Source organism: Oenanthe melanoleuca, chromosome Z, assembly GCF_029582105.1.
Source record: "Oenanthe melanoleuca isolate GR-GAL-2019-014 chromosome Z, OMel1.0, whole genome shotgun sequence".
NCBI classification, from domain to species: Eukaryota; Metazoa; Chordata; class Aves; order Passeriformes; family Muscicapidae; genus Oenanthe; species Oenanthe melanoleuca.
Genome location: NC_079362.1, coordinates 66,420,762 through 66,442,911, shown reverse-complemented (window position 1 = coordinate 66,442,911; position 22,150 = coordinate 66,420,762). Strand labels below are relative to the sequence as shown.

Here is a 22,150-nt window from a genome sequence, read left to right as displayed (position 1 = left end):
TACAGCATTCAGCTCACTGCACATCAGAGGTGGTTCCCAGGATTTCTCTCTTTTTCAGCAGCACAGCAGCTGGAGAGTGACTTTTCCTGCACCTGTGGTTCCACCTTTCACCTCATCTGCTCCAGCTGGAGGCTGCCGAGTGAGAGGGGCATCCTCAAACAATCTGCTTCTCTTGTTTCTCCTGCATCCCCACAGGGTGATTTGGATCAGAGAGCTGATCTGATGGAGAGCTAATCCACAAAAGCAAAACACCAATTTCTATATAATCAGCTGGCAAGCAGCAATGGTGTGAGGGCACTGCTGGGCAGTGATTAGCAGACTCCCTCTGGCAGCTCCCTGCATTTGCTGCACACTGAGTGTAACCTAGTCCCAAACCTGCTGGGAGGACAGACCATCATTCTGCTGTCACTTGTGTAGGCACCATCACAGCAAAGTGCTGAATCTACAGGAGATGTGCTGCGCTAGAAAACACATTTTGGGATTATTACCCCTGCTTTTTCTTTGATGCAGTTTTCATTTGTGAAAAAGTGCTGTGCAGGAGGATTTTACTCACTCTAAATAATAATAATACTAATAATAATAATAAAAACAACAACAACATGGCAACTTCCAGAAAGACCACACTCTGTATTGGCAGAGACATAAGAGACCTTGTACTTCAAGAACTGTTTAAGTCATCTGTGGTACTTCTTGTCTGGCTTTCAAATATTCCAACCTCCTGCAACAGGAAGAACTAAGTACAGCTGGAAGGTATAAAACCTATTTATACCAGTCTTTTCCAAAGTTAAATGAACCATCATCAGAAAAGCAAGAATATTTTCTAATGGTTAGTCCACAGTGGAAAGTCTGGGAGGGAAAATTGGAAAATACAGAAAGTACCTTGTAGGAAACAAACTGGGTTCATGTGTACAGTGAACTCAAGGAGGGTAGTGAGGAACATCCTGTTTTGATTTATGAATTAGGGTCAGGGTGAGAGTGGAAATATATTCTTGCATCATCAAAACATAAAGCAATGAGCACTTAAACTCTCTCCATAAAATTAGCATCTCTGTCATCACATTCATGCATAAACATACTTTCAATTAATGTCTGTAAAACAAAAGGAAATTAGTCCCGCTGATTGCAAAGTGAGCCCATGGAGTTCTAACTTTTAGAAGTCTTAAGAAGACTTGAAGGTTTACACTCTATTAGCAAAGCCATACATTAGTTCTAGTAGTGTTAGCTGTTCTTAATTGGAAATTTTCCTCAGATAGCAATAAGGTTTTTAAGTTTCAGAACTTGTAGAAGTATCAGATGGTTTCCAGGAAATTCAGTGGTTCCACAGACTGAATTTTGGCTCCTACAGTATAACAAAAGCTTTATTTCAGGACCCAGAAACAGACAAAATGCAAGATTTAAAAGAAGTTGCTTTAAGAGAAAATTGGGATGCCTCACTTCACTGTAAATGGGCAGATTTTCTTATATGAGCAGAGCATTCTTTTAGCCTGAGAGCTGCAGATTTGGATCATGCCTGAAACGCAGGTACAGAGGTTTCTGTTGCATTCTTCTACCCTGATTTCCTTACTAACATCACAAGGCATCTAATCCACCCATCTGCCTTGAAAACCAGTAAATAATTTTGATGGTACTTGACAAAAAATTATTTCAGAAGTTGCTGGATTCCAGCAGGCAACCTGGAGGCTACATGGCCAGACCGTGCCAAGTCATGAGCATCTACCTGGTCCCCCAGGAACCAAATCACAGAGTTCGAGTTGCCCAGCAAGTCAGCAGCAGTGACAAACCTATAAACTGCTTGAACAGTACATAACTTAGGGACAGGGATGAAACTGAAGATGTTCTGGCATAAGCAAGGGCAGGAAATGCCAGAACAAAGGACAAGATTGAGTGGTATGGCCAAGCCAGCCAAGGGCACAGGAAATCAGCCTTCCTAGATCTGCTGTTCACAAAGTAAATTTACAAATGCGTTTCCTAGGCGTGTCTTATTCACTATTCACTTGCTTTAAGCATTGAGGGGTAACATTAAGTTAAGTGCCTATTTATAAGTGCCTATTTATTTTACTGGGTTGCTACATGAAAACCAGGGAAACCAAATGCTAGCTGGAAGCAGAGTGACATGCTGCAGTTGAGCACCAGCATTTACTGTTCTACAGGGCTCCACAACAGCCAAACCATGGCACCACTGAGCATCCACTGCCCATCCAAATGCTTGCCAAGATAGTAGCAGTCCTCTATTACATCTTCTAAACCTCCACAGCACAATTAAAGCTGTGATCCCAGTCAAACTTACCTCCCAAGCAGAGGCAGTCCTCTGGGGCTCAGAACTGTGTGTAAATGTCTACCCATGTTCTTCAAACACAGGCTTTAGAACCCCATTACTACTGCCTTTGTACTCAACACGGTGGTGCCCTCCCCACAGAACTATCTCTCCAGCTCAAGTATCAGCTCTCCTTATCTTCTGTGTCCACTCCTCTCCAAGCTAACTCTATTATCCCAAGTTCTGCCATCCTACAAATGCTGGCAAAAAGCATTTGTCATGTTGACTTTATTACAAATCAAGAAAAAGGACACAGGACTCTAAGAAGGGTTTTGCCCCTTCCACTCCCCGTATCTCCCCAATTCACCCTGGAAGAGAATGTATAGTTCTGTACACAAATGCTCTTTTCAGACTCAGCTAAGTTCACTACTCAAATCTCTTTCCTGTCTCCGAAAATGAAGTCCTTCACATGATTTTTAAATAGAGTTTTATGCAAAACTAGCTTTTTGTAAAGAAGCACCCAGCCATAAATACTGCATAAGCTCTCCAGGTAGTTTAGAATGAAGGTGACCTCTGCTGTGACAAAATTAATCCATTTTAAGAAGTCATCAGCAGAAAGTATTCACCGACCTCTGGAAGAAGTTATGCTTCTGTGCTTCTAGCACAAATGGAAAAAGCTTTAGCTGGAGCAAAAGGCCAGGAGGGCAAGCTGGCTGGAAGCACCTTAATGAAGTACGTGTTTGCATTTCTTTATGCTGCACATCAATAGCTGAACGTTTTCAATAGTGAATACAGTCTTAAATCAAAGCCAAGTGGTCAAAGTACAATTGCTGGTCTTTAGCAGGTGTGGGTGAGGCAGAGGCACACCTTGTGGTACAACGTGACCCACAGCTATTGCTCTGTGGGGCTTCAAGAACAAGGCTGGCACAGTCTTGTGACATTCATGGGTTTTTAATGTGTGATTTGCACTAGTGCTGCTTTTGACCAGGGACTAGCAATCTGTAGTGTTTTGAAAATAGTGGAATTTTAAAATCTGTACTCCACAGCTTACTGTGGCCACCTCAGTCCATCTCAAACACACATCTGGTTTGAGAAACACCCCCCTGTGGCAATTTCAAGAAGTTGCTTATTGTAACAATGCAAGAACAAATTTCACCCTGGACAGGGGAGAAATACATTGCTAAGACAGTAACAAACACCCTTTAATAACCCCCCCAATACAGACACTCAGCAGACAATTTCTAGATCACCTTTAACTTCCCACAGCCATCCTACTTCACTGCACTGAACTGTCCTCTCTCCTGCATTGGTGGCATCTCTCCAGAAGTGCAGCCAGATCAAAACTGAGCAGCTTCCCCGTAACACAATGTAAAAATCAGGATATAACCAGAAAAGCCTTGCCACTGCAGATTATCAAGTCTGCTCTGTTTTAGTGCATTAATTGCAAAGTGGACCTTAAACACACATTCTTATATCAGGATGAATAGTTCAAAGTATATTTTATTGACACTCTTCAAATAGCCTGTTATAGAGAAGTAACAGTATTTAACAAAAAGAAGGAAAAAAAGAAGATATAAACTTGTGAAACTGCTAGCTTGCATTCAGTGTTAGAACTTGGAGGTATAAACAAAAGCCTGGAGCAAAAATATGAAGTATATTTCCAATCCTTCAGTGCAGAAAACCAACAACAATGGTACTTACTCTACATTAAAAGTGTTCCCATGTTCAATTCCAGATATATGCTTCTCTTCTATATATATTTCTGATAACTTATGTACAAATAAGATGTCCAACATCTGTTCTTTAATACAAATATGTAATCTCCATGACTGATATATTACAACAGTTTGATCAAAAGTATAGAAAAATCATTTCAATATTTTTTTAATGGCAGTGTTTATAAAACCCCACCCTTGAACCCAAATGACCTTAGAATGACAAGTATTTCTTTACCGTAATAATACACTGCTCATTCAACATGCAAATATTATTGCATACATGAGTCACATGAATTACAACTCAGCCTGAAGGAAATGTGCTGTACAGCCCATTCTAGCAAGTGCTAGCTGTAAAGTTCATACATATCACAGAAGAAGCATTAAGTACTAGTGTATTTTTAAATAAAACACTACAAACTCAAGTATTGTCCTTGCACTAAGACTTTAAGGCAATTAAGAGCTGGGAAGCTTCAGTTTGGCATAGCTGCATCAAGCTCTCCCCTTTCCCAGTTACAAGAATTTATTTTTAGAGGGTTGCTGATGAATTGTTGCTATACATTAATACAACTCAGTATGAAGTAATAAGTCAGTAACAAAAGTTTAATATCCCCAGTTTCACTGAGCTGATCAAATTTAAGCAACAGTTTATCCACCAGCTAAGTTTTCCAGCATGGATTTCTAAATTGTTATGAGAACAGAAAAAATATTCAATCCGTAATCTCTCAGTGTAACTGATTTTAGGACTTGAATCTGTTCTTGGGTATTACAGAATTTAAGGGTTCAAAACAGACCTGACAGTCCAATAATATTCAGCTTTACAAAGGATAATTATTTGCAGTAAAAATTTGTATAAACATACACACAGTAGGTCCAAGTCAACAGGCATTTCTTTATGGCTTTTTTCACTGAGGTACTGTTGTAACATCCAGCAACAGGACACAAGTGTTCTATAAACAGCACATTCATAAGCTGTACCACCAACTCATGACAAGTGGTAACAGACTGCAAATTCTGCTTTGCTGCAGGACTACAGGAAAAAAGTCTTCCCTGTTATGTGGAGAGTCTCAGTACAAGCTACAGAAAGCCTTAAAGGCAACTGGCATCAATGGGGGAAAGTTAAAGTCTCACTCAAACTGAGAAAAAATACTCATGGCAGATTGAAATCTCATTCCTCAAAATTAAGAGCAAACTTAATATTCCAAGGCAGCAAGGGCATGTAGCACAGCAGCCATACATTAAGACTTGAAATGTGTCATTAAGCTCTTGCATCTGAGATAAGTGCATGCACAGGCTCAGAGGAGCCAACCTGTGACCGTGACACCACAAAGACCAACACTGACAAAGGGGAAGGGGCAAGCACATGATTTGTGTTTATCCAACAGCAGACAGAAAAACCCTGGTGACCACGAGAGTATTCCTCAACTGCCAATGAGTGATTTGTGAGTGCACAGTTAGTTGCATCTTTCACTGTTTATGTGTGGGGGGAAAATGCAAATCACAGTACTCCACCCCAGTACTTTTAGCATAAGGGGAAAGAGATGTTAAGAAAGGATGTTTGTTGCCACATGCATTTAACATTCTACCTTTAGAGCAGAAAGTATTCTTTTGCTGTTTTTCTTTATTTTAACAGAGTGGCCATATGGTTACTCCAGCCAGGACTCCCATTTTTATTACATCTATGCTAAAAATATGTTTCTGCAATAAATATTGTTAGAGCGAAATGGAAATTCAAAACACCCTCAGTTAATTACAGCAAGTAATTTTTTCCAATCAGGGATTTTTAACCTCACAAACCTATTAAACAGGTTGCAGATGCTCAAGTTCCTTATATGAAGATACAGCACAACATTTAAAACTCAGTGCTTAGCCACATACAATCCATACTGTAATCTAGATACGTTATAACATATCCCCACTTAGATCAACGAATTCATCATCCCTCTTGACCAAGTCGTCTTCATCTTCTAAGTCTTTCCAGGTGCTGGTGGGTAAAGCTGGTTTGACAGACTGTCTCTGCAGTAAAGCAAATGGAAACAAGGATGACAAACGGGCGGAATTTCTCAGCATGGGGACAGAATGTACGTCTCCAGAAACAGCCTGACTGCGTTCTTCATCCATTTTCACCTGCAGGCTTTGCACTTCCTCCATCAAGTCCAAAATCTTGGCAGCTGTAGCTATTGTTCCACCACCATGAAGCTGGGCCTCAGGAATCCATCGCAGGTAACGCTGTGCCCAGACTTTGATCTCGGGGCCGTCGATGCGCGGCAGCAGAAGACCGTGGTAGTCGACAGGTTTGCTATGCCAGCTATCATAAAACTCCCTTAAGCTGTTAGGGGGCTCATCTGAAGAATTTATGAACTTGCCAATTCTTTTACCCAGAATGTTTTTGATTAAATGATCTGTTTCCTCCCTGAAAAATCCTCTCTTCGTGGAAGGCTTTGCCTGTGTCAGTGGCAAAGAAAGTTGCCGTTGATGCTTTAAGCAGAAAAAAAAAGGAAAATACTCAGTTAAATATTAATGGAAAGGGACTTCAGAAAGCAGCTTTAAGAGGAAGAAAAACGAAGTTGTATTCAGAAACCTCTTGCAAGCAATAGTCACTTGAACTATATAGAAAAGCAGTGCCTGTGTTTAAATTGTTACTTTTCAATACATCAAGTACTTCACAGAGCATACTGAATATTGCCAGCTTCCCTCCCTGCACTAACCAAAAGTAACACTGATAAAGCAATTTTCTTTGGAAAAGGCAAACCTTTTGCTTACATTCAAGTATTGCAAATGTCCATGTTTAGTTTAAGCTAGTTAGAAATCAGAGAGCACTTTATTTATAGGTTTTTATCCAGTGGTCTCTCATTGCACTAGATTAATGGTGTAGATCATACTGGCAGTGTCTCACATGAGAATGCTTTATACAGGACAGAATTTAACTAATGAATTGCAATAGAAAGAGGCAACTCCAAAAATTTTTCCCAGAATTAGTGCTACGTGCCAGTAATGAGGTGATCCTTTCATAGTCCTCAATACTCCAAACAGTTTTTTTACTGTTGTTGGTCCCCCTCCTACTTCAAGTGCACACACACACACATGCCAGTCACACTCAGACAAAATTAGGGAGGCAATCACAAACCTACGTAATTCAGTCAGTCACTCCATGGAACAACTAAATGAACTCTTCAAACACATCATTGCAACTCACCTGAATATTAAATATCGTGACGTCAACAGACTTGCATAGAAGTATGAAGAAAAAGAATCCCTAACTTCATGGCTATGAACTATAAAAGTTATTTACAAGTGAGGTGGATGCAAACTGGGTTCTTAATATCCAGGTGGGTCTGAGCTATACATGTATTTTGTCAATTTAAAAAAGTCTGCACCAATACTTTCACTGTGAGTACATTTGAAATAAGAGATGTGCAAAATATTTCTAGAATTAATAAAAAATCATTTAGCAGCACATATCTTACTTTGAACCGTGCAGTCTTCCGTTGACTTCTATCTGGTTTTGGTTTCTCTGCATAAAGAGGGTTGTTCAGAAAAGCCTGGGCCTTGGGGTCAAACTGCACAGACCAGTCCCACACAGTAAGGAATCTGAAAGGACCACTTTGTGTCTTGAGGCTTTCCCCACTCTGCCAAAACAAACAGGTCACATTTAATACTGCTAGAAGGGAATTCTGACCAAGTCAAGGTGAAGTTAAGAAACTGGCATTTCAGAAAAATGGCCACAGAGTTGCAACAGCACTTGTGCTTTCTATGTATTCAATAACTGAACAACAACAGTGCAATCAGACTTTCACAGATGAAAATAAAGTTAAATATTCTCAGAAAAAAAAGTTTTGAAACTTGGGCAAGAGACAGACACTTGGGTTCTTTAAATAAGGGGCCTGTTGATATTCCAAACACCAAAAGCTGTAACTCCAGTCATGCAGTGCTACTGGCCTAGATTTTGTGTTCAACAGTTTATTTGTATGAAAGACAGTAATCTTCACTTTCTCCTTTGGTCCCTGTGCACCCTTGCAAAGGATACTCCCATTGCTCCCAGCTTCTTAGGCTAGAGACGAGCATGAACCAAACATAAATCAACATTCAGGAGATGTTGACTTTGGCATACAACAGAATATTCTATACAAGAAATTTCATAGATAACTTATTCTGCCAGACAGCTGGATATTCCTTCTAGGTTAAGGAGCTCCAGTTTCACTGAAGGGCATTAAACAGGACACTACAGCTACATAAGCTACATATTACAGGCAATGTATTCCTTCTGTCATTATGAACTCCTAAGCCATGAACTTTATTCCTTATAGCCAAAATTGCCCTTGTTCACCCTTCAAGGCAATTCAATGAGTAATGAAAAAGGTGCTGTTGGAAATTAGCTTTTTTGAGTGTCCCTTGTTTGATGGTCAAACTCATTCTCCAACACACTGCATCCAAACAAAATACCAAACCCTTACCTTATTAGTGTCTCTTTGATGTTGAGAGTTGAAGAAGAAAGTGCTAAAAATAGGCACATAGAGGCTGTCTGACAAGACAGTTAAATAAGTTTCTGTGAACTCAAATGCTGGAGGATACTGTTGTACCAGCTGCCAAACACAATTTAGCAGGAGCAGAAAAACAGGAGCCTAAGTAAAGAAAATTTTTCATCAGTTAAAAAAAAGTTGTTGTTCCACCATGCAAACTATTTATTTTATAGTATGCAGTGTCTCCAAATACAAGTCTTAAGGCAAGAAGCCTGATTAACTACAGAACTGCTGCATATATATTTGTCTGAGATCTGAAATATTATCTGAGCTACCCTTGGCCAATTACTGACAGAAGAGATGAGCACTTTCTACTCTGAATTTGAAAGCTGCAGCCTTTCAAAGGTGGTAATGCAAAACTAGTTTATAGCAATTCTTGATCAGAATTAGTCAGTTTACACCTATTACTTCCATTCAAATAGCAATCTGATCTAGTTCCAAAGCAAGACAGTATAAAGTTGATCTCCAGGTGTGACAGGAATTAACTTGAGTTATTTCTATGGATGCTACTACCATTTAACACAATTTTCAAGGGTATAAGACACATGACTTTAAAAAAACTCCAATACTGGGAAATTTTACATTTGTTCTCTTCAATAATAAAGCCATAGCTGACCTCTAAACAGCAAAAACAGCGACACTGTACAAACATCATAAAACAGAACGCAAAACATCTTCAGAGTAACTAGAACTTCTGGACTAACAGCTAAAACCCTCCTCATGCTGAGTCAACTTACAAATAGTAAGTAAGTAAAGCAATTTAGGAAATCATACCTCCTCTTTCTCACTTTTGTGTAAGTGGTTACAGCGATCCAAAAAGCAATGTCCTCCAATCACCCACTCCTTCTGAATAAGGCTCTGAAACCCTGACTTTGTTCTGCTGTATGAATCCATCATCACTTGAACCAGACTTGAGATTACACAGCACAGATCAGTGGCAGTCTCTTCTACAAAGCAGAACAGAAACCACATTCTGCACTTTGTGTAATAAAGCAAAGCCATGTTCTCATAAATGAAATCGTATTTCAGGATAGAGCAGCACAGACATTTTTGCAAGTCCAAGAGAAGTTAACCTATGATTCCAAATGTAAGATTATTTACATGCTTATCCTAGGAAAGTACTTTGACAATAAAACCTGCAAGGCCCAACCTTTACTACTATAACTTGCCTGTGCCCTTCAGTCTCCCACAAGAGCACACTGCCACTCAACCCAGTTATTTGTCCTTATCTTTCCTATTTTCCACACCTCTTCCTCCAAGATGTGAAACTGCCTCCTCATGCAACATACATTCTTTACCTTTCCAAAAGGTGCCTCCAGAAAACACTTCTTTCCTGCCCTAGGTTTCTCAAATGGCAATATATGTGAAAAACCCAACTAAATTACCAATCCAAGAGTCATGTAATGGTTACCTTGAGGTTTGGTTTTATATGTGATTACTCAGTCTAGGAAAATAAATTGCTCAACATGTTTACAGTAAGCATACTCTTCCATGCATTTTTAATAAGGAACCTGTGGAATATCCAGCATGTATGTAGAAAATATAAAGGTTATTTTGCAAGGTTTTCATAAGGCCCTTTGTGTAGATATTGTTTCCCTGCCCATTAAAGTATAGCAAAGGTTATAGGAAACCTTAAATAAAATAAACTGGGAAACCAGAATGTTACCTCTTCTTTATGCAAGACTCTCCTGCCAATTTATCAGCAGCTTTTTCATTCATATCCTGGAACTGTGCTTACCATATTTTCTTTAACTATAGTAAGCATTTCCAGGAGTGTGAGAGATTTAGGTGTATTACTCGAGTGCTGTATGAGTTTTAGCAAGTCTCTACCATAATTATAAACTTAATTACAGCTTAAGCTACTTCAAAATTAAACAAATCAATATATAGGACTATTTCATTAAATTCTTACCTATAAGGAGAACATTTGTATGCTGTATTTCCAGACACTCAGCAACTTCTATTGCTTTCTTCAAGACTCTCCTGTTTTGGAACAGGAAAAGTTGAGTTAAGTTTCTTATATTAGTTTCCTCTAGATAGGGTTAGAATGCCATACTTGAAACTTGACTAGTTCTTTAAAACACAAAACCCACACTCAGTTTGTGTAAATGAAGAACTGCTTAGCTTCAAGAACATTTTATTTGGCCGTTAACCATGCATTTTCAGTTGCTATGATACAATACTGTATTCTGGATCAACAGCAGCCATCACACACTGAAGTATTGCAATTGCTAAGAACCAGATCTTTATCCTGGAAAGAGTCACACATTTATGTTCTAATGTACTATACACTACATTTCTTCCAAAATCTGGTTTTAAGAGGCAGAGGGAAGGATGAGCAATCAGCTTTTGTAGACAAAAGTTATGCAGAGAACATTATTACACAAGGAAAACTGAGTGGAATAACAGATCCCATAAAACCAAATGTAATACTGTTGGTTTCTAGATCTTTATAAAGTTAGTTACTTTTAACAAAGGCCTGCACACAAATTAGGATTCTTGCAATATCTTAGGTCACTAATAGAAGCTGATAGTTTATTAAGTGTGGATTCTTCTTTGTTCTGTCATCTAGAATACATGACAAGGCATTCCTACTAACTGCAAGAGCCAAGAATAGGCTGATCCAGGAATCAACTGGATCCAAGTATGGAAATGACCAGTCTCAAAACAGCCTAAAGATAGGAACCCAGCCTGGCTTTTACTTTAAACTACTTGTGATCTTGGTTATGTCAAAGAATTTCTCAACATACATGGTCTTTGCTAGAACCTTTCAATCAGCACACACATTTAAATTCTGGATTAACAAGTTAATAACTATCAATATTTATTGGTTGTTATTAAGACCAGAAGGGACTGGAGCTGACTGCAGAAGCACCCCATGGTAATTAGCAGATCACAGAATAAACTGACAGGCAAAAGAGCTAGCACAAAATAACACTGAAAACAAAACTCCTCAACATTCCACTACAAGCAGCCTTAAGTTAGCCAACACCATTCCAACACTTACTCACTGTGGACTGCTGAAAGAAGAAAAGAGAACTTAAGGAACAATCAGCACAGCAGGGGGACAAAACTGAGAAGAAATGTCCTTTTATAATTGGTGGCCTATCTTGAACATTGCACTTCATCCCATCCTAAAGGACGTTACAGAAGTAGAGAATACAGAGAAGAATGGCAAGGCCAGTCAGACACAGAATAGTTTCATGCAAGAAACAAACAGGATTCTTGAGTTTGGAAAGAAGGTGACAGTGCAGGATGGAAACTACTGGATCTGTATTTTTGACTGGCTCTCTGGAAGAACTGTGATTGGAATGATCTGATACGTCTCATGTCCTTTAAAGTGGACAGCTTAACACAAGTCTGCACTGTTAAAAACACTTTAAAAAGTGTTAAAAACTGTCAAGTTGCAGAAGTAATATATATAAATGGGACCATAAGTCTGTCCTAATTTTTTTTCCTACTGGCAGTAAAGAATGTGATTCAGTTTCAAGAAACTAGCTAGAAAACCCACTACAAATGCAATTACCAACAATATGAAACACAGAAAACTGAAGATACAGCAAACCTGATTATTTCTAGCCAGTTTGTGCTCTCCAGTAACGAAAACCATTTCACATCAGTTGCCCAGAAGTCTGTACTGTTATCTGCAAAAAAAAGAGAGAAGCAAAAAATTGTTTTTTTCACACGTACACAGTATCACACAGTGATAATTAACAGTCATCCACTGAAATACTCTTTAGTTATGAACAGATACAAAACAACCAATGCTATGGAGTCAGCAAATCTCAATCACTATTAAAGTTGACATCTTGCAACTAAACAAGGAAGAGAAGTACTCCTACAAACACCAGCAGAGTTTTGTAGCACCACAGAAAAAGTATGTTGAAGGTTCATGGCAATCAAATCAGGTAAATAAATCTGTTGACAAAATGGAAAAGGAATAAAAATGGTTTAATCAGATATGATGATCTACATAAAAATTAACTTAAAGAGGCTGGATTATGAAAATTATTACCATGAGAGCCAGAAACATCAATGGATTTTAGAAGTAGGTTATAAAAATGCATGGAATGTAACACTACCTGAAAAACATTTTAAACAGTTTTTCCTGCAACTAAAAAAAGGCATTAAAATACGGTGGTTCAATACCACAGAGTCATTAAAATCCTATGAATTTCACTATGACTTTTCGTACCTTTTTTCAAATGCTGCCTAAGTGTCTATTGCTTTTATTTCTATCAAAGCCAGCCAACAAATACTGGAAAGCTTTCACAAGCTGATATAGTCAGTTAAAACCAGAATAGATTACGTTTCCTGCATGAGACAAACCTTGAAGCACAAGGTCTACAACAGTTCTACTAGTGAAAAACCAGATACTCACACTTCCCTCCTCCCACACCCTTTCCACAATAGCTTCAGTATATGTTTCTGTGCAACACCTCCCAGAGTCTCTAAACACTTCCAGTGCTCAATTCTGGCACATTTACACACACTTCTGTCTCCACTGCATCTTTCACCTACACCTCAAAAGCATATACATGTTTTATTCCTGTAGCTGTGCTGCCTCTATGTCTCTGCACTTCAATTTCTTTCACCCTGGCCCCAAAAACTAGGTCTCCACAAAAGTGGAAAATGCATCTTCAAAGCTCTGTTCCATTAGACAGAGTTTTCACCAAATCCCACCACCCCCACAATAAATAATTTTTTCTTAATACTTGATCTAAACCTGCCAATTTTCCCTTGTCCTGTCATTTCATGCCCTCATCTAAAGCTCCTCTCCAGTTCTCTTGCAGCCGCTTTAAGCACTGGAAGATTCCAGAAGGTCTTCCTGGAGCCTTCTCTCTTTCAAGCTGAACAATCCTTGTTCTCTCAGCCTTTCCACTCAGTGGAGGTGCTCCATCCCTTTAATAATCTTGGTGCCTCCTCTGTGCTGGCTCCAGCAGGTCCCTGTCCCTCCTGTGCAGGGACCCCAGCTCTGGCTGCAGTGCTCCAGGTGGGTCTCACAGAGCAGAGCAGAGGGGCAGAATCCCCTCCCTGCCCTGCTGCCCACGGGGCTCTGGATGCAGCCCAGGACACGTTTGGCTCTCTGGGCTGTGAGTGCCATGGTCAGGACGAGATGCCTGTACCATATTAACTAGGCACATGCAGAACAAAAGTAATGGTTAATGTGTTCAGACTTTAAAAGATGGTACTAAGGTCGTAAATTTCTGTAAGATCTTAGTACTTCTGCAAAAGGTTACCTGAATGCTTTTCTCAGACTACAAGTGACTAGTGCTATACTCAGTGAGGTACAGTCTACTAACAAACTTATTTTAAAAACTGCAAAAACAACACTTACTAGATTGCAGTTTCAACATGCTCCCTTTTGCATGAATAAAAGACAATGATGCAATTACATCATCAAAAAACACAGTCTTTTCGAAAACAGGTTGAATGACTTAAATTCAAGCTTTGGCCTTTTTCCTACAGAGGTGAGTTACCAGAAATCACAAAAGAAGGTAATTATTGTTAGCTCTGAAGATTCACTGTGGATTTGACAGTGTATTTGAGACAAAATCCTCAGTGTGAAACTCAAATACCTCATATTAAAAGTGGAGTGGAGCTTTTTACATCTCAGGAGTTGAGGTCGAAGTGTTTCATGACAGTAAAATAGCTGGAAAGTCTCAGAAGAAAGAAGTCTAAAAGCCTAGACATACTTTCACATGGCTTCCATTTTACTGCTTTCTGAAGGACAAAATTTAAGCAGCTTCATATGTTTTGAGATGTGACTAGTGTGTAACAAAACCTAGGGCAAAAATTAATTAGCATTTAGTCTCTACTACAGACAGAGCCCAAAGGCTAAAAGGCTGGCCATAGAAGACTGAAAAACCTTCCCCACAAACTTCATTCCAGCTAGTGTGTTCCAACACTTAAGACTCCATGCTTTCAAAAGTAATTTTCAGATCCTGTGACAGCTTAGCAAAAGGTGGTTTAAGTCAAAGAACTACAAACCTTCACTCACATCCCAGACATAAGCACAGTCTTCAGTTACATATTTTAAAATCTGCTTTTAACAGCCCTCAAAATTAAGACACCAATCAAGAAAATTACTGCACTCAGGAGACACAGAACATCATTGTTATGCTTTGCTTTAAAGTCTGACTTACCTATCAAAAACAGCTGTTTAAATCTTGTGTATGCAGTCTGGATATCTTGCAGAGATGGAAGGCTGCTTGACAAGTCATCCATCTTCACGAGCTCATAGGGAGGTTTGCTTATTGTCTTATAGATTCTAAATCAAACCATCAAGAGATTAAAGCCTTCTGCTTCACAAGTCAAATAATGCATCAACTATTATCATTGAAGGCAAAGTTAAAAGGCATGATTTGTCAAAGAGCTGTAATACCAGAAGATAGACACTCTGGAAAGCTAGTGACCTCCATGCATTTTTAAGTGCTGTCTGGAAACTTGCCTAAAGGCTTATAACAATATTTGATGCTTTTAACCATGACAGCAATAAAATTATACTTGTGCCTATTTGTGCAGTTGTGAATATTACAAGCACTACTTGATTTTTATTACTGTTTCTTTAGTATTTTGTTCACCAGACACTTCAAAATCATTTTACTAGGAGGCTGCTAGAGCTGTATCCTGAAAGAAGAGATAGATAGAAACACCCAAACCTCACAGCAGAAGCTTACAATTTCTTTTTGACTTTTGCCAAGCAGATTGATACCTAGATGCCAGGTCTTCTAATGAAACACATGAGTAAAGGCAGTTGTTTGGATTCAAACAAGACAATGTATCTTGCACTTCCCTATATATCTACTTTTTTTTTTTTTTTTCTCCCTTGAAGGAGAGATAAAAATACCAGGCCAGATGATGCTTTGGCTTGGACCCAGACCCTCCCACTCAGGTTCCAGAACTCAGATGAACATCAATATAGTAACTACATCTGCTGTCATACTGGCTTCTTTATTATCAAAACCTGAGAAAAGTTGCTCTAGCTCATACTTCAGAAGTGAGGCCTTCTGGACACTTTTCCAGGCAGGACAGAGTGCTTTGCTTCCTGCAGGCTGCAGCACAAAAACCTCCTTTAGGTGAGAACTACAGGGGTCCACATCAGAAACAAGGGTAACCAGACCTACTGGAAGATGCATCAGATCAGAGAAAGGAGGGAAAGAAATTGCTGGCCAAATACAATACTTCTTCCAAATGAAGCAGTAAAGGACTTAGGCTGGAAGTTCTGACTTTGAACAGCTTTTTTTAAAAAGATCAACTGCTAATTGTCAACATCAGCTCCGTGCCTGAGATCAGGCTATTACTATAATGGCACTTTAACACACCCTGATGGCCAATCTGTAGATACATTTCAGACTCCAGCGATTAAACACCAGTATTGCACAGCAAAGAAAACCAGCAATACTGCCCCAAGTTCAAGTAGCCACAGAGAAGGGATCAAAATATCAGAGGATACCCTGTTACAGCTTACTGATAGTTTTATTTACTTTCACATCACAAGATAGCATTAAAGACAGGTCTAAGTCATATAGTCTTTCTCATTTCAGGGTAGAAATATTAGAGTACCTGCAGGAAGGGCCACAACTCTTCCCTATGCAAGTATAATTAACAAAAGCAGCTTTAAGAGCTCAATCAAGCTGTTTTCTGTTAGTTTCATGTGATTAACAGGTCTATGAGGAGCAAGGAGCCAATGTACAATGCACAGATTGTACATGAGTTTGATCTGAGAGAGAAGTTCTGCCCAGGACAAACAACAGGTAAAAAAAAAAAAAAAAAAAAAAAAAAAAAAAAAAAAAAAAAAAAAAAAGCTAAAATTAAAGGGCAAGAAGTCACTGCCATAACAGTCAGACAGCTGTGCTCCTTCCCTCAAGTTAAACTTGTCACTTTTCAAACTGCTGAACTAATTCAGCTCACTACCCCATGTGAAAAATGTGCTGTCTGCCTTCATACCTGAAAGCTGCAGTAGGAAACTGCTTAGGCTGTCTCAGACATTTTAGATCACCTTGTCTCAAGTTATTTAAGAACATGAAGGTGGCAGAGTCTTAAAAACTCAAATGCACATTTAGAGATGGAGGCTACATTTCTCTTACTTGCAAAACAATTAAGCCATTAAACCCTACAGGCTTTGCTGCTGCTTTACCTAAGTAACACACCACAGTTTGTACACATTTCTGATATACATCTGTATGTACTTCCACAGAAAAGTCCCTCAGTGAAGTTCCTACCATGCAAAAGTGACCAATGCCATTGGGTCAAGAGCCTAAACACATTCCACTACAGGAAACTACTTTCAGATATAGAGCTTGTTTCCTGATGTGTGAAAGCTTAAAAGATATAGCATATATGGAAAAAGAGAAGCAAGGTCCATACCAAGCAAAGTGTTGTGGACAGAATAGCTATTACTGACCCATCCAAGAAGGCTTTTTGCATTTGTGAAGTGCTGTCATCTTGTTCTTTGGGAAATGCAGACATTTTGAGAAGAGCAGCACCATTATGGCAAGACCAACACCAAATCTGCAGAAAGATTTACCAGGTGAGACAAATTAGTAAATTGTCCTATACAAGGTATTTGCTCAAGTAATTTCAAAATTTCTGTGTGCTTTTGCTTCATTGAATTTTTAGTGTATTTAATAACACCACCAATACAAGCAAACTCCTACAGCTGCACCAAAATTACTTGCCTGAGTAAACTATGTTACCACTTGCAAGTTTTAAGTTAAGCTTTACACAGACACAGGGAAAAATAAAATGTCAGATTATGTCAAAACATTACTTTCTCAACTTCCCTCACAGGTAAAAAAAAATTGATCAAGAAGTCTATGGCCAAATTATGGTCAGAATGTATGCCACAGCAAGACAGAATATGTAAGTAGCATATATATATGTATAGTATCCATCAGTTTCTCCATGCAGATTGTAGGTTTTTCTAATAGCTCAGCCTTCAGATAACTCACAATAGATGCACTGATGTTTTTCCATAAGAACTATGCATAAAGAGTAATCTAAGCATATGAAATAAAGTATTAAACACTCCACAGCTGAATCAGATAGCATGGTCATAGGTATTTGTTGTGGCAAACCAGCTCTCAAAGCTTCTTTCTTCCCTTTACACAGTTTCCTCATACACACTTACTCCTTGAAGCTCTCAAGATGATCTGTAAACTTGCATTGAAACAGGGAATAAGAATAATTTTTACCAGGAATATTAACCAAATGAAATTAGGAAGCTGAAGTTCTGCCACCAATTTACAGTAACCAAGAGGTACACCTCAGAAAGATGCAGAAACCTCACAATCATCAAGAGTGGAAAAAATTACTATACTGTCCTTCCATTGTCTTCTCAAACCAATTCAATATGGTCCAGCTATCTTGACTCTAGCTTCACAGAAAGAGTTTGGAAACAATTACAAGAGTTCTACAAGGCCTCTGAACAGTGGACAGCTACAAATGTTGTCATCTATCTGGATATCTGTAAGGCCTTTAACATGGTTATCTACAACATTTTTCTCTCAAAATTGGGGAGATAGAGGTTTCATACATGAACTGTTCAGTGATGAGGAATTGGTTGAATGGTCATATCCAGAGAGTAGTGGCCAATGTCTCAATGTCCAGATGCAGATCACTGCTGAGTGGTGTTCCTCAAGGGTCTGGGACCAGGTACTAGGACTATTTAATACCTTCATCTATGGCACAGTCAGTGATAGCAAGTGCACCCTCAGCAAGTTTGCAGATGACACCAAGGTGAGATGTCTGACACACCTGAAGGACAGGATGCCATCCAGAGGGACCTGGACAACCTGGAAGAATGGGCCCATGGGAATCTCATAAGGTTTAACAAGACCAAGTTCTGGTGCTGCACCTGGGTCAGATCAACCCCAGTATCAGCACAGGCTGGGCATGAACAGCCCCAGCCCAGCCCTGCCCAGAAGGACTTGGGGGTGCTGTGGGTGAGAGGCTGGACATGCCCCAGCCATGGCACTCACAGCCCAGAGAGCCAAACGTGTCCTGGGCTGCATCCAGAGCCCCGTGGGCAGCAGGGCAGGGAGGGGATTCTGCCCCTCTGCTCTGCTCTGTGAGACCCACCTGGAGCACTGCAGCCAGAGCTGGGGTCCCTGCACAGGAGGGACAGGGACCTGCTGGAGCTAGCACAGAGGAGAGACACAAAGATAGTCAGAGGCACCTCTCCTGTGAGGATGCACTGAAGACTTGGGGTTGCTCAGCCTGGAGAAAGCTCTGGGGAGATTTTTTGTGGCATTTCATTACTTAAAGGGGGCTTATAGGAAAGATGGGAAAAAACTTTTTAATAGGTCTTGCTGTGATAGGACAAGGGGTAATGGTTTCAAACTAAAAGAGGGTAGATTTAGAATTACATATATGGAAGACAGTCTTTACAAGGAGGGTGCTGGAACACTGGATGGAACAGGATGCCCACAAAGGTGGTAGATGCCCCAGAAACATTCAAGGCCAGGTTGGACAGGGCTCTGCACAACTTGATCTAGGAAAAGATGCTTCAGTTCATTCCAGAGGGGGTTTAGACTAGATGATGTTTAAAGATCCAAACTATTTTACAGTTCTATGAACCCAAAATGGAATAAAAAAATCCCAAACACTCTGTTTCTAGGTAAGAGCCAGTGTAATAGGTCTCTGACTCTGAGAAAAAGTGAACCAAACTACTTTGACCTCTAGACAGGACACTACAGTACTATCTCCTCCACGGACCAATTAACATACAAGCACAGAATGAACATGGCTTCCCTTGACAAATTTAATGGGCACACAGTAACTAAGGTAAGACTTCACAAGTGACATTACTTTGCTCCTTGTTTCCATCTTCTCTGTACTACGGCTTCTTAAACTACGAGGCAGGAAGCCAAACCCCACTTGCTACAGGCTGCAAACCCGTACATTTAACTTCATTTTCTGTTGGACTGGTAGAACTAGTTCTTCAGTTTGCTGGAGTCCAGGGTGTTCCCCTGGCTTCCCTGGGTGCTTCTAGACACCCCTGGCAGGGAGTCAGAGACCCTGGCATGGTGCCCAGGGGTCCTGGGGGCTGGACTTGGGTCCCTGGAGAAATGTGCCAACATTGCAGGAAGAATTACAAGTCACAAAAATAAGTAGAGTATAAATTAGACTTTTAGAAGATAGAAAAGTGAATTTTTAGAAATGTTTATATTAAGGGGCTTGTGGTCAAGATGGAGGATTTGGGGTGTGGTATGCTTCTTCCTCCTTCTTCTCCATGCCATCCATGGTAAAGTGCCACCTTGGCATCCCTTGACTGGATGGGGACAAAACTAGACAATACAATAAGAAGTGTATTGGGAATTAATTGTAAATATCTAACACGTAATTTAGAGTATAAAAGATAAGTCCTGCCTCTGCCAGGCAGATTCTGCCCTGGATGTCTGGTGAGCAGAGCGCTGTTCGCTGGACAAAGCATTCCTGAGATAAGGAACAATAAAGAACCACGAAAACCTCTAAGAACAGCCTCCTGCAGTCTCTCATCGGTGGGATCGGAAAGAACTGGGTTCCAGACCACCTGCATGTCCCCCAGGGGTGATCTCAGGTTTAAGGAGACACCTCAGGCTGTGACACAGTTGGGCTACCTGACATTATAAAAACACTGCATCATTACAGCCATAGCACTTAGCAGAACCAAAGCCATGTAACTGGAGGTGTTCAGCTACACCTTATATGCACCATCTTCATCTCAATATCCAAATAGCATTTCAAGGCCTACATCTTGCCCAAGCCAGATGCCACTCAGCACAGCCTCATGAAAAACAGGCTGATGGGCAGACAGGCTGGTAATACAGGTAGGCTATAAGATATTAGTAAATGGAAAGTGAACAGTAAATATATATTTTGCTGTTATCTTATGTATATGTTATACATATGTTTTGCTATATATTACACTGTTCACAGTGAACATAATGAAAGTGAAATACAGAATGTATCAAACATCTGTTCCATTCTGTAGACGAACAGGTACACACGAAAACTGTTAAATACAAATTCTCAAAACAACATGCAGTAACATCTGCAATGTTAATTGAAATTCTGCCATCTCAGTAAGAGTCTTACCCTCAGCCATGCACATATACTCACAGGAATGCCTCTGCCTTCGTACTTCAAGATACTCTCTTCAGAAATGCATATGGGAACAACAAAATATAAAGGCAACCTAAGACAAGAAAGAAGAGTTTCCTGGTCTCAAAAACTGAACAAAGAACAATCTCCAAGCTCCTTTTAATAATCATGAGTGCTCTAGCTCTAATTCTAATTATATCTTCATCTCACAATAATCTTTTCAACTAGATAATTCTATTGTCTGCAAAGCTGTCCCTTTATCTTCAGCTGAATAAGGCTTTTTTCCCCAGCCCTGAGGTCTCAACTGTTTTCATTGCAACACTCCCCTGCCTTTGTAAAGGTGCAATTAATTGTAACCTCTAAGACTGATTGCTTAGACCACCTTGTTTCTCACATGCTTTGTTGTTTTAAAAGATACTCTTGCAGTATTAAATGACTGGTTCTGTTTCCACACCTCCTAAGCAGTTCATGTTCTAATTCAAGAATGAAATTTAATATATCAAGATTTCCAGCATCAACCAACACTATTTATGTTCAGGGTCCAGAGAAGCAACAAAGGTAAGTACTTAAACTCAATTTAGGTCTCCCAAGATAGAGTTCTAGAATAAATAGTTAAAACTCTGAAATACTAGTTTCCAAGTTCTGTGAAATCCTTCAAGATTTGACTATAAAACAACAGTAAAAGTAACAATGCCTTGTATTGATGCTAAAGGGCTTGCCAATAAATGCTACTCAGCTAAACTGGTGACCAAGCCCAGCTAAACTTAACTAACCTTCTCCTACAGGCAGAACAACTTAACTTCCACAGCATATTCTGCAGATTTTCTTTAAACCAGTTACTTTTTCTCCACCCAGACCCCTCACAATTAAAACACTGGAAAATCTCCAGTGCATGTAACTTGAAATTTTACCACAGTTAAGGTACAGGACTGAGAAAGTGTCATCCTAAAAAGCATGACAGAAATGTAGGTCCCAGATATACATATTTTCTATTCTCCACTCCTAGATACACTCAAAGCTTGATTTGACCAAGGTCCTGAGTTAATGCTAATTAACTTCAGCTCATGCTGAAGTTAATTAACCCTGCTTGAACCAGAGGTTGTGCAGGATCATCTCCTGAGATTACAAACCAAACTATTCCATAAATAAAAACGAAAACCTAAAAATGAAATCCTAAAAAAAGTCCTAAAAAACTGTGTAGTCCCCAGCATCAAAGGTAGCACTGATTTTCCCAGTTCCAAAGTTCACTACTAACTAGGGCAAGCTTACTTTTCAGAGACTCTGTAGCCTTCATTGGTGGTCACTGCTTTGTATTTCACATTCCCTTTGGTCCGCTCCAACTCATCACGCCAGTCCTCGAGGGTCTCAAACATCACAGTTTGGTTTCTCCCATCTGTCAGACATCATTCATATTAACTTTGCAGACTGTCAGGAACTCTTAACACAAAAGCAATCCTAAGTAAACCTGTTAGTTGCCATTAAGGTAAGCAAGCAGAACCTCTTGTGTACAGAAAGATTTCAGTCAAAGACAAAATGTCTTTCTACACCACACTGCCCCGGTCTGATCTTTAATA

At 39.6% G+C, this 22,150-nt stretch overlaps 1 protein-coding gene across 1 annotated transcript in view; it reads right to left on the bottom strand.

Moving 5' to 3' along the window:
- Window positions 1-5,118: 5,118 nt before the first annotated feature.
- MTMR12 (myotubularin related protein 12) overlaps window positions 5,119-22,150 on the bottom strand; it is a 31,940-nt gene continuing 14,908 nt past the window's right edge. Inside the window, exons 7-16 of the mRNA XM_056514165.1 lie at window positions 21,846-21,969; window positions 20,595-20,670; window positions 16,897-17,003; window positions 14,636-14,760; window positions 12,055-12,133; window positions 10,402-10,472; window positions 9,264-9,436; window positions 8,424-8,591; window positions 7,437-7,598; window positions 5,119-6,447 (exon numbers count right to left, since the gene is read on the bottom strand). Of these exons, the coding sequence (XP_056370140.1) occupies window positions 5,872-6,447; window positions 7,437-7,598; window positions 8,424-8,591; window positions 9,264-9,436; window positions 10,402-10,472; window positions 12,055-12,133; window positions 14,636-14,760; window positions 16,897-17,003; window positions 20,595-20,670; window positions 21,846-21,969 (1,661 nt within the window). The 3' untranslated portion in view covers window positions 5,119-5,871. The remainder of the gene's footprint in view (window positions 6,448-7,436; window positions 7,599-8,423; window positions 8,592-9,263; window positions 9,437-10,401; window positions 10,473-12,054; window positions 12,134-14,635; window positions 14,761-16,896; window positions 17,004-20,594; window positions 20,671-21,845; window positions 21,970-22,150) is intronic.